Source organism: Cornus florida, unplaced genomic scaffold (genome assembly GCF_030987335.1).
Source record: "Cornus florida cultivar Cherokee Brave unplaced genomic scaffold, ASM3098733v1 CherokeeBrave_3.0.0_Hap2_Chr05, whole genome shotgun sequence".
Classification (NCBI taxonomy): domain Eukaryota; kingdom Viridiplantae; phylum Streptophyta; class Magnoliopsida; order Cornales; family Cornaceae; genus Cornus; species Cornus florida.
Window position 1 is genome coordinate 3,292,648 of NW_026775575.1, and position 13,779 is coordinate 3,306,426.

The 13,779-nt window shown below is 37.1% G+C and overlaps 1 protein-coding gene across 1 annotated transcript in view; it reads left to right on the forward strand.

Moving 5' to 3' along the window:
* Positions 1 to 11,940: 11,940 nt before the first annotated feature.
* LOC132306074 (uncharacterized) overlaps positions 11,941 to 13,779 on the forward strand; it is a 32,857-nt gene continuing 31,018 nt past the window's right edge. The window contains exon 1 of the mRNA XM_059803277.1: positions 11,941 to 12,379. Within this exon, the coding sequence (XP_059659260.1) occupies positions 12,091 to 12,379 (289 nt within the window). The 5' untranslated portion in view covers positions 11,941 to 12,090. The remainder of the gene's footprint in view (positions 12,380 to 13,779) is intronic.

The window sequence follows — 13,779 nt, forward strand, 5'->3', positions numbered from 1 at the left end:
CACATATGTATATCATGATTCTTGTTGCTTAACAACAAATGCTAAGGCCGAAGGATTTCTACCAAGGAAATCAAGTGGAGGAGAAGAAAGAGTGAAGGCAGCCCCTTAGGCTCCCATGGCTGCCAGCCAAGAGTAGGAAGAAGGTTTGAAAATCTAATTTTAAAAATTAGGGCAACCTATTTATAGAAATCTCAAAAAGTGCCCCGCCGGGTCTGGAAAAGTGGATTTTGAGCAAACTCACTCAAACGGCAAAACTCCATGAACAAAAAAGATTTAAAATAAGAAAATATGAACAACAGAAGAAACTGCGTCAAAAACCGAGTCCTGAGCAGAAAGTTATGCCCCGAACAAGTTCGGCGGCAACCGGGTCCAGAAACTCTGAAACTGGAGAAAAACGACCAAAACGGAATTGTATGAATTTACAAGTTAACAAAAAGTGAAAATGAATCTCGTACGAGGATCCAGGCTCCAGACGAGACATTTTGCAATAACTTTCGTTAATTGCACAATGGCCCCTACAAAAAGGGTTAACTGCGAAACTGCCCTAGAATGAAAATATCTTCCAAAAGATATTTTCTTAGATGCCTCCAAAATAAAATATCTTTAAAAGATATTTATGAAAAACACCCCAAGAAATGAAATTAATTTCAAAGATTTATGCATCCATGCCCCTATGGACACCGGGAGCAACCAGAGTACTTTCTTGCAAAAGTAAAGATACGTATTTCGTGGAAACCACTCACGATAAGGATACGTGAAGTCAAAAACCAACTCCGAGCTTGAAAAGTGAGGTTGTGCCAAAAACTGACAAACGAAGATAAGACGAAATAGGCAAAATGACAGAATAAGGAAAAGACGAAATAGCGCATAGTGTCCGAAAAATAAAAAATGCGAAAATGACTTGGTCCTTAAAGGAAGTTGTCAATCCACATGAAAGAGTCTCAGAAACCAATTCTGAGCACTCGAGATGACACTAAGCGGCAAGAAACAGAGCTCATAAAAGAAAATTAAACGAAAAAAATTCGTTCATAAAATTTTAGAAAAAAGGAAAGGAAGGCAAATGATCGGGTCGTTACATTTTCAATATTGAGTAACATTTTTATAGCATGTAACAAATCGCACACTGTAGATTCGACATTTATCATGCCATAATTGTTATGGACTTAGAGCATTTATTATATGTGTTTCCAAATTTGATTGTGCGTGGTAGATAGTTGATTATCTTGTATATACATGTTGATATATACGTTGTTACATAACTTATTGATTTTGGAAACTTGGGGATGTCGTTGTATGACTACGGCTAGGATATGTTTCTAGTACAGAGGATTGTCCCTCTACAAGTCTAGTGCGCACGTAGGAAGGTTACATATGGGCTACTAACCCTAAAGTAACTATGGTGTCGGTTTGATCCGGCGTGATGTCCAAGTATCCACCTTATTTGATTTCACATTTCATTTCAAGTTGATAACTAAATGATATTGTAACTTATTGTTCCTTATTTGGTTTTCCATTTTAAGTTTCAAGATGTTTACTTTAAGAAATCATGTTTTATGCGTTGTATTAGAAGTTCTAATGTTGGTTAAATGGCATTGATATTGTGATTTGTGTTTTGATGTTCAAATGTAGCTTAGGAATGATCCTATAGATTCATTTGGAAAATAGACGTTAGATAGCATGAACCATTTTAGTTGATTTCGCATTTCAGATTTCAAGTTTATAACTTTGAGAATCTATATCTTGTTGCGTTGTATAGTATGCTTCTATATGGTTTAATTGTGCAAATATTGTAGTGTATGCTTAGAATGCTTTAAAGTAGCTTAGGATGATCCCTGAGTCTCGCTTTGACATAGACGTTAGGTGGCATGAGCCCTCTTGAATTGTTTCACCTTAAGGTGATAATATTGTAAACTGCTAGGTTCATGCATGCTCATCTTCTACTAGTAGCTTTATGTTACTCGCCCCAAAGTTATGGAGGCATTTTTCAGGTACGAAGACTTGGTTTGTGATGCTCATCATACTTTGGATGACTTGTAACTTTTAAGTTTCAATTTCATGCAAATGTTAGCATGAAATGTCATTTTGTAGCCTTAAATATCTAAACTTGTATCTTTGATTCCATATATGTAATGTGTACATAAGTACACCTTTTACGATATATTTGACTTGTGTGAGATGAGGCCAAAGGCCAATGACATTTATATTGCATCTTATGTAATTCTTGATTTCATGAAATGTTATGAAAAATTAAAAATTCATAAGTCATTACTTCATTACTTTTGCATCGGGTGTGGGAATTCCATTTTTATTGTTTCATAGGGTCTCATTAATCATGTATGAAGTGTGACCAAGGGCCAAACGGTAATTTGACTCCATTTTATATTTTTGGATTTCAAATATTCCATTTCAAGTCCATTTTTCTCATATTTGACCGTTGGGGGGTCAGATTTTGAGTTAGGGCTTCTCGGGAGTCGCGGACCATTCCCGCGCACTTAGAATCATTTATTACACTTGTGTACACATTTGTTTCAACCTAGAAATGCATTTAGGGTCAAATGCATACTTGGTGCAAAGTTGCATTTTTTGAGTTTTTAAGCCTTTTCTGATCTAGGGGCATTTTGGCCATTTGACAGTGTATTTTTTTCATTTTCTCTAGCATTACAGGATAGAAAATTTGATTTTGGGAGGAGTTTCTTCTTCGTGTTTTTTCAAAAAAAATTCGTTTGATAGCCTGTTTCTTCTCTCAAATGTGGACAGTTACTGTAGCAGTTCTTTTTGGCCCTCTTGACCTCTTATGATCTAGGGGCATTTTAGGTATTTCATAGTGAGTTTTTTTTTTTTTTTGTTTTCTTCTACTTAGTCGGGTAGTAAACTCGATTTTAGTAAGGGTTTCTTCTTTGTGTTTTTCCAAAAAAAGTCGTTTCGGACCTCGTTTCAGTTCTCAGTTTTGGCTGAGCCTTTTTTCTTCCCCTAGCATGTCAGGATGCTAGTGGGGTGCTCGTCTCGACGTCGTGACGTCGATTCTTGTTTTTGCTCGTTCTCCTTTGTCCGGACTCTAAATTGAGTGAACTTTTTTTTAAACTTGACTAATTTTTTGCTGTCTTTCCAACGGTTGCTTGGTTGCACCCGGATCTTCCTAGAAAATTACCAGTTTACCCTTTTAGCCTTAAGTGCTCGTTTTTCTTCGTCATTTCATTTCTCCTTCATCTGAACTCCGAATCATGTGATTCTTGAGTCCATCTTGATTAGTTTTTTGTTGTCTTTCCAGCGGTCTGCTTGGTGACACCCGAATTCATATTTTTAGAAATGACTATTTTGCCCTTGGGGACTTAATTGTTATTTTTCTGATCTTTTGCTTCCACGTCAGTTCTCATTGAGTTCCATGACCTCATGAAAGGTCATTAAAGTGTCTTAGAGGTGTGTTGTGCCTTGGGAGACTGTTGTCTTGTTTCTTGCTTCTGCATTATGGATTCGTTATCGGATCTACGTTCGGTTCATCACAGAACGCACTGGCCTACAAAAACCAAGGCTGTCACAAGTGGTATATCATGGACGATGAATATCTTGGACGACGGGTTTTGTGTGCATATCATGCTCACGTTGTTTTGCTTTGATATGTCATTTGTATGATAACATGTTCACATGCTCAGGTGTTTTGAGACATCTATTATTTATTAAGCATGCTTTATGTGTATATATATGCTTCCTGATAACATGGTCTGGGTTACTATCATGTCATGGTATGATATCATGTCTGCTTGCTTATGTTAGCATGACCGTATGCGACGTATGTCGGCATACCTTACGTTTTTCATTCACGTGTATTGTCGTACCATGTACTTACGTGCTTCTTGATAACATGTTTTGACTTGATAACATGTATGTTTGCTTATGTGGCAACTTGTTTAGAAGCTTACCTTAACTGTCTTAGCATATGATGTATACTCGTTTACCTTAGTACATTGTACCTGCTTGTTATCTTAGCATATAGTATTTTCTTGTCTACTTAAGTACATTGTATACGCTTGTTCATCTTGACATGATTATATGCAGCACATTGTCATGCTTTATGTTTTTTCCCCTATATAAACTGACATGCTTTATGTGATATTACTACTTGTGTGAGTAGATAGTCTGTTGCTATGTTGCATGCTAGTTGTTTCCTTTTATGTTTGGTTTTGACATTGTCACTTGGGTTTGCCACATCCTTTGGATGCATTCTTGTTTTACTAGTTTCTTCCTTGAATAGGAGAAATTCATTCCGTAAGGACCCATGTCGGGAACCTACTTGCCTGTTTTGTTGGTTGGACATTTCGAGACCTTAATCTGACAGTTGATATGAGTAAGGCTCATGTGAGTGTAGAATCACAGTCCTTGTCTGGTGGAATGAGACGCACGCCAGGGAGGCACCATTTCATTTCCTTTTCCTTCATGGCTTCATGGGTGTTTTGCAATGTAGGAGCTGCTGGCTTTACTTGCATTGAGGATTTAAGGCCTTAAGTATAGCGGTGCCTGTGACATTGTTGTCAGAGTTTTAGGATTAGCTACTCCAACTCTCGCAGATGCCTGGTTCCCGTAGTGCTTTTGGTAATGATCTTTTTCGGCATTGATGCCATCCATATCGAAAAATTTCCTTCTGGGTTTACCTGTTGGGGGCATGTTATGAACTAGTGCCTTATACTGTCATGCTACCTTACTGACGAGTAAGTGTGGGCGGGTTCTGGTCGCTGTTCGTACTGCTTTGTCACTCTCTGCTTTTATCGTGTTTTAACGTTTCGTTGTCTTGGGATTCTCTCAATGGTTGACGTTGAGTTAACGTGCCAATTCGTATGGGGTGTTGTCTAGGTTCGTGGTTTCGCATTCCTTCAGTTGATCTTGAGACTTCTGGAGTTGTCCTTTAGTGCTTTATGAGCTATTATTTGGTTTGACCTTTTGTTCGGTCCTTGTTCTTTTCTTTTCCAGTATGTTCCTAATTTCGGGGACGAAATTCCTTTAAGGAGGGTAGGTTGTAATGACCCGGTCATTTTCCTTTCTTTCATTTTTCTCAAATTTTACAGATAAATTTTTTCCGTTTAATTTTCTTTTTCGAGTTTTGTTTCTCGTCACTGGGTTTCGTCTCGAGTGCTTGGAAATGGTTTCTGAGACTCTTTTATTCAGATTGACAACTTCCTTTAAGGACCAAGTCATTTTCCCTATTTTGTCGTTTCCCCATTTGTCACTTTTTGGCACAACCTCACTTTTCGAGCTCGGAGTTGGTTTTTAACTTCGCGTACCTTCATCCTAAGTGGTTTCCATAAAATATGTATTTTTACCTTTGTAGAAAAGTACTCTGGTTGCTCCCGGTGTCCATAGGGACATGGATGCACAGTTCTTCAGAAATTTTTTTTTTTATTCTTGGGGTGTTTTTCATAAATATATTTTGAAGATATTTTGTTTCAAGGGTTTTTAAGAAAATAATTTTGGAAGATATTTTCATTCTAAGTCAGTAGTGCAGTTAACCCTTTTTGGAGAGCCATTGTGCAATTAACAAAATTTATTGCAAAATACGCTGTTTTAAGCCTGGATCTTCGTACGGGATTCATTTTCACATTTCGTTGAGTCATGTATTCTTAGAATTTCCTCCTAGTCGTTTTTCCCAGTTTTAGGGATTTCTGACCTTAGTTGCCGCCGAACTTGTTCGGAGCATATCTCTCCGCTCGGGACTCAGTTTTTGACGCCGTTTCTTCTGTTGTTCATATTTTCTCATTTTGGTTCTTTTTGTTAATAGAGTTTTTCCATTTGAGCGCGTCTGCTCAAATTTCACTTTTCTAGACCCGTCAGGGCTCATTCGAGGCAGTTTTTGAGATTTCTATAAATAGGTTGCCCTAATTTTTTAAGACAACATTTCAGCCCTTCTTCCTCCTCTTGGCCGACAGCCATGGGAGCCCAAGGGGCTACCACCACTCTTTTTTCTTCTCCACCTGATTTCCTTTGTAAAAAGTCTTTCATCTTAATGTTTATCGTAGGCCTCATCATGCTCTACCTTTCCCCCTTATTAGAATCGATTTCTGACCATTTTTAAGTTCGGGATTCAAGTTCAAGTTTGGATTCTCATGGTACCTCAAAGGTTAAAGTTGTTTCCCTCATTGTCCCCGACATAACCCAGGAGTATCGTCGGATTTGGAACACTTTTTTTTGGGTGGGGATTTGAGATTTTCATCCCAAATTGAGGTACGGGATGTTATAGTTTATATTGTTGATATATTATATGTTATTGATGCTTATACAACTCATTTACATGTCTATGTATTAAATCTAGAAACTTTATTTATTTATTTTCTTGTATGAGATTTAATTCTCCCGGTTGGTTAGAGCTTGGTTTAAACATGTGGCATGATATTATATTACACCTTGATATGTTCATTGACATATATTAAATTGAAAGCATTTGGACAAGTATTGAAGTTTGTATTTAATGTTTTTTCTAGAATGAAAATTTAATTCATGTGGCCTTATCTAGCTTGAAATTAATGTATGATGTCATATTATATTAGGCCCTAGCATGCTCTTCAATATATGTAAATTTGAGAGTATTTGAAGATATTTTAAAATTTAGAGATAATTAATTAATTTTTTCCAAGTGCACTATTCACTTCATTGGAATTTTGACTTAATATTATTGATGTGTATGCCATATACTTTTACATATATTATATCGGGAATATTTGATTAGATTTTGAAACCTTTCATTTATTATTTTTCTTGTATGAAGGGTTAATTATCATGGTTATAGCTTGCATGGAAATTACTTGTATTAGGCTATTAAATCAAGTCTTGGTATATTTTATAACATACTTTAATTTGAGAGCATTTGGGTGAGTTTAAAAATTTAGAGATTTTAATTAAAGGAATTAATTAAAATCTATTTAATGGTTCAATTGATTTAATTAAGTTTCTAACTTGATATTCGTAATGACTAAGACTTGTTTACTGGCATATATTAATTTGGGATCATTTGAAATTGCTTTACAACCTTAGGATTTAAATTAGCATGATTTAATTAAATTTTGCTTTATTGTTCCAATAACCTAATTAAGTTTTTTAATAGATATCGGTGATGACCGTGCTATGTCCTTTAACATGTATTGATTTGAGGTTGTTTGGAATCTAGAGAATTTAATTATTTTTATTTAATTAAATTCTATCTAATTGCACCATAGATTTAATTGTGTTTTGGAAGTTGTTTCTATATTTAAATCATGGACTTGGACTTGTTGTACATTCACTTGATTACATTTTGAGTATTGGATAACATTGTTGTTATATTTAGATTCATGAGTTTACATTTTTAATATTGAGTAACATTGTTATAGCGTGTAACGAATTGCATACTGAAGATTCGACATTTGTCATGCCATAGTTGTTGTAGACTTAGAGCATGTATTGTATGTGTTTCCAAATTTGGTTGTGCGTAGTAGATAGTTGATTATCTTGTATATACATATTGATATATACATTGTTGCACAACTTGTTGATTTTGGAAACTTGGGGATGTCGTTGTATAACTACGGCTAGGACATGGTTTTAGTACGGGGGATTGTCCCTCTATAAGTCTAGTGCGCACATAGGGAGGTTATCCGTAGGCTAGTAACCCTAAAGTAACTATGGTGTCGGTCTGATTCAGCGTGATGTCCGAGTATCCACTTTGTTTAATTTCGCATTTCATTTAAAGTTGATAACTAGATGATATCGTAACTTGTTGTTCCTTATTTGATTTCTCATTATAAGTTTTAAGATGTTTACTTTGAGAAATCATGCTTTATGCTTTATGCATTGTATGGGAAGTTCCAATGTTAATTAAATGGCATCGATATTGTGATTTGTGTTTTGATGTTCAAAGGTAGCTTAGGAATGATCCTATAGATTCATTTGGAACATAGACGTTAGGTAGTATGGACCATTTTAGTTGATTTCGCATTTCAGATTTCAAGTTTATAACTTTGAGAATTTATATCTTGTTGCGCTGTATAATATGCTTTTATATGGTTTAATTGTGCAAATATTGTAGTGTATGCTTAGAATGCTTTAAAGTAGCTTAGGATGATCCCTTAGTCTCACTTTGACATAAACGCTAGGTGGCATGAGTCCTCTTGAATTGTTTCACCTTAAGGTGATAATATTGTAAAATGCTAGGTTTATGCATGCTTATCTTCTACTAGTAGCTTTATGTTACTTGCCCCAAAGTTATGGAGGCATTTTTTAGGTACGAAGACTTGGTTTGTGATGCTCATCATACTTTGGATGACTTGTAACTTTTAAGTTTCCATTTCATGCAAATGTTAGCATGAAATGTCATTTTGTAGCCTTAAATGTCTAAACTTGTATCTTTGATTCCATATATGTAATGTGTACATAAGTACACCTTTTACGATATATTTGACTTGTGTGAGATGAGGCCAGAGGCCAATGACATTTATATCGCATCTTATGTAATTCTTGATTTGATGAAATGTTATGAAAATATTAAAAATTCGTAAGTCATTACTTCATTACTTTTGCATCGGGTGTGGGAATTCCATTTTTATTATTTCATAGGGTCTCATTAATCATGTATGAAGTGTGACCAAGGGCCAAACGGTAATTTGACTCCATTTCATATTTTTGGATTTCAAATATTCCATTTCAAGTCCATTTTTCTCATATTTGGCCGTTGGGGGGTCAGATTTTGAGTCAGGGCTTCTCGGGAGTCGCGGACCATTCCCACACGCTTAGAATCATTTATTACACTTGCGTGCACATTCGTTTCAACCTAGAAATGCATTTAGGGTCAAATGCATACTTGGTGCAAAGTTGCATTTTTTAAGTTTTTAAGCTTTTTCTGATCTAGGGGCATTTTAGTCATTTTACAGTGTATTTTTTTCATTTTCTCTTACGTAGCCGGGTAGAAAATTTGATTTCAGGTGGGGTTTCTTCTTCGTGTTTTTTTTAGAAAAATTCGTTTGATAGCCTGTTTCTTCTCTCAGATATGGACAGTTACTGTAGCAGTTCTTTTTGGCCCTATTGACCTCTTATGATCTAGGGGCATTTTAGGTATTTCACAGTGAATTTTTTTTCATTTTCTTCCTCGTTGTCCGGTAGAAAACTCAATTTTAGTGGGGGTTTCTTATTTATGTTTTTCCAGAAAAAAGTCATTCCGGACCTCATTTGGGCTCTCAGTTCTGGCTATGCCTTTTTTCTTCCCCTAACATATCAAGATGCTCGTGGGGTGCTCATCTCAACGACGTGTTGTCGATTCTTGTTTTCGCTCGTTCTTCTTCGTCTGGACTTCAAATCGAGTGAACTTTTTTTGAACTTGACTAATTTTTCACTGTCTTTCCAACATTGTGCTCAGTTGCACCCAGATCTTCCTAAAATATTACCAGTTTACCCTTTTAGCCTTAAGTGCTCATTTTTCTTCGTCATGCCGTTTCTCCTTCGTCTGAACTCCAAATCAAGTGATTCTTGAGTCCATCTTGATTAATTTTTCGTTGTTTTTCCAATGGTATGCTCAGTGGCACCCGAATTCATATTTTCAGAAATGACTATTTTGCCCTTGGGGGCTCAATTGTTAGTTTTCCTATCTTTTGCTTCCGCGTTAGTTCTCATTGAGTTCTATGACCTCATGGAAGGTCATCAAAGTGTCTTAGAGGTGTGTTGTGCCTTGGGAGACTGTTGTCTTGTTTTCGCATTCTGGATTCGTTATCGGATCTATGTTCGGTTCATCACAGGACACGCTGGCCTACAAAAACCAGGGTTGTCACAGAGTACTTTTAGTAATTGTATTCAATGATGGCCATGCATTGTTTTCATTGGACACAGTTATTCTTAATTTGATGAATTATGCTTAATCTTGATGGGTTGTTCTACATCTTAGAGTAATTGTAGTTAGGTAGATAATTCATACTTGAATTTGATAATTCATGATTATTCATTGCAATTGTTATATTTGCTTGCTTATTGTTGTGTGGTTGTAGCCACATCCTTATTACAACTTGTTTTCTCCATTAATTGAAAGCATTTGGTGCAATTACATAGGTTTAGTGGTGAAATCCATACCCTAAGTCCCTCTCATTATTATCTTAATCCAATTTCAGTTTCATATTGCCTTAATTGCAATTTTTACTTAGTGTAATTACATTAATTGTTTAAAAAAACCAATCACCATCTTTTCAATCTCACACTCATTAATGTTAGTTTCAATCAAAGCCTATAGTCCCTGTGTTCGATCCCTACTCACTATACTTTAAATATAGTTGTGTAGTGGCTTTATAAATTTAAAATTGGTGTTTCTCAATTGTCATATTATACACATCTATATTCATTGATTATGAGAACGCATTAGACACGATGGGAATATATAAGAGCCTGCATGCTATCCAAGGTCACGTGCTCCGAGAGGGAAATAATGATTACGTTTGGCTCTAGGTAAGAAAGTGAATCGTTCCCTAAAGACATTTAATTTCCCTTTCACTATCGTGAAAACGAGATTTGGGGCAATGTGTTGGGGTGGAAACGTCCACCAATCAAAATTCAACACTCGACTAAGGCATGCCACCAATCATAGTGTGTCACGTGTTGAGAGGAACAATCCGTAGCAAGTATAGGCTCGATCCCATAAGGGTCAACGTGAGGCAAATGAGGTTGGGAATAACTATACGAGCCGATCACCTGGTTGAGGGAGCCCAAGAATGAATAGAATGAGAAGAAGGGGCCTAGGCCCAAGATATCCCAACTTATGCCCGAAGCATAGGAAATTAGAGTGAAAAGGTGTATAAATAGGAAAGGAAAGGGGATGAAAGGCAAGGTTGTTCTAGGAGAAAACAACCCATATAGGGCCCGTTTACTAACGCTTTCACTTTCTTATTTTTACTTTCTTCAAAAGTAAAATCATACTTTTAATTTCTTGAACTGAAATAGAAAGTGAAATCATGTTTGGTAATATCTCAAATTCATTAAAATTTTGAAAGTAAAATAACAAAATAAAGTTTAATAATTATGATTTTGCTTTTGTTTTTAATCATCACCTGTATATCCAGTTCTATCATCTACCCAATCCCACCATCCTAGTTCATATTCAAGTTCACATCCACCACCACCTCCTATCATAGCTTTCAAACATCAACAATCTCACCACAAACCTATTTCGATCAACATAAAATTAAATGTCTTACAAAACCCACTATAATTGCAATTGCTCTAATCACGGTGTCAGAAAAAAAAAAAAAATACTGTGATCCCGCCACCATGAAGACTTCTTGGGTTTGTTGTGAGCTCACTTCTTCACCGGCAATGATGACGTTAAAATCAAGCAGTAAGACTCTACGCTACGACTCTGATAGGGTTATTGTGAGCTCACTCATGCGTTATGACTTTGACGTCCTCTCCGTTGCCGGTAACTACTTGCCATTGGCCGATTCTAAGCTTGTAGTGGTGTGAGCCAGCGTGATGAGATGATAGGTCAACAATAGGAAGAGGAAGGGGTTTCAGTCTTCAATGGATGATCGGCGGCGTTTGGTAGTAGTTAGTGGTGGTAGAGAGAAGAAGATAAAGGAGTTGGTGTCCTCTCCGTCACCGATCGCCGGTCACTGATCGCCCGAACCCAAATTTGTAGTGGCTGTGGCGTCGGTTTTCTAGGTCTTGGTGATACGAGTCTTACCAAAGGAGGATGGGTTAGAGGAAGAAAGATGGCTTTGGTGGGATAAATATGCTACCGTGAATAAAGTAATTTCTATCTATAGTGGAGAAATTAAAAAAAATATCAAATTTTACTTTCCCAAAATAAAAAAGTAAAATTACTTTATTGAACATTATTCCTAATTTTAATTTCTTATTTTAGAAATTGACAGTAAAAATAAGAATTAATTCCTGTTACAACCTTTTCCAATTATTTATTTATGTTTTCAACTAAACTGAAACTGGGTCTTAATGTCAATAACATCAAACAGACACAGATAGAGAGAGACGATTGTACTTGGGAAAAAAAAAATAATAAATAAAGTGAAGACAAAAGAAGATAAAATCTCAGTCGAAAAAGGAATGCTATAGTGCGCCTAGTTACTGCTACAGTGGGCCATGGGTGAAGATGGAGCGGCCGAGGCGGCCTCCTCCGGCGGTGGAGGAGCGAGAGCGGAGGCACAATACGCGGCGGCGAAGACATCGGTTTGGTGGGACATCGAGAACTGCCAAGTCCCCAAGAACTTCGACCCCCACGCCTTGGCGCAGAACATAAACTCAGCCCTGGTGAAGATGAACTACTGCGGTCCCGTCTCCATCTCTGCCTACGGCGACACCCATCGCATCCCCTCCTCCGTACAGCAAGCGCTCTCCAGCACCGGCATAGCCCTCAATCACGTCCCCGCCGGTTCGTACTATTACTATTCTTGTTCTCTATTTGGTATCTTGAAGTTGATTTCATTTTTATTATTTATTATAATTATAATTGCCGTTAGATTTATATCTGCTTGTTAATTTTTCAACACCAGTCTCTATTCTTGATTATCTACGGATCATCTGATTTTGTCTATTCTGTTCTCTGCATGTGTAAAATGTAACTAGGGTTTTAATGTCTCTACATTATAGAAAGTCAGTAATCATTACATGACTATCTACTCCTCAAGAGTTTGTTGAGTTGATCTTTAATTTCTGAGATTAGTAATCAACTCAACAAACGCTTTTCCCTCACATATATATTTAGGGTCTGCTACCTGGGTTATAATCTCAATCCAACTAGTTTTCTTCTTTCCCTCCTTAGGGCTTTATGTCATGGCGTGAACCTTGAAAGTTCTTTATTCTAAAGCCCAAGATGGTTAATTAATATTGAGGTGAGGTGTAAGAGCGCTCTTTTCTAGAGGTTGCAAGGTTGCCGTGGCTTCCCACTGATGGGGACGTCAAAATTTTGCTGCATAGATTCAAGGCTGAAGATCTAGACATTTGGAGAAGGGAGGTGCTTCAAACATGCAAGTGGACAAATTCGACAGAGAGGTGGGCTCTCTGGGACATATTGGAATTTGGGCGTTGAAGGTTTGGAAGGTGGCGTGTGGCGTTGGTGTGTCTCCTCTGCTGGACACTTTGTTGTTGGTCCGGCTAGCATTGCACCAGGAGGCAATGAGGGTTTCAATGGAGGGGAAAAGAGATTGGGAGGAGGCGACATTGAGACTAGATGTGTGGTCTTCTCATCAGTGAGATGATCAGGTTGAAGTGGTGAACTTGCAGTGATTGGGGCAGTCTTGAAACGATCAGGCCTATGAGCAGTAAGAGCCCGCTGTTACGATTGGGGTGATCGTGAGAGAGAGAAGGGGAGAGAGTTTGTCAGTATTCAACAAGGTCTGATCCAATAAGATGTATCAACAAGCACTATATTGCAATTCTGTTCTTGGTGCATCTTATCTTGTGTTCATTCAAGAAGTAATCTGTGATTCGTCACAACAAAGTGGTATCTGACCTTCCACTAGCACAACACTAGGTTCGTTGTGTTCACGATAATAAAAATAAGGGTAAATTCCACCTACACCTCCTGACGTTCGCTTATATTTCACTTACACTCCCTCTATGTTTCAATATTTCACCTACCTCCGAGGTTTTGGCTTATATAGCAAATTACCCCTGCCGTTAAGCAGCTGACGGTGTCAGCATGAACAAATAGGTGTAAGGTTAATTTTGCCCTTTGAATACTTGAAATGACATTTTTAGCCTCATTGACCAATGTAAATTTACAAAATTACCCTTAACCGATCACTGCCAACACTCGTCTTCGATTCTTCT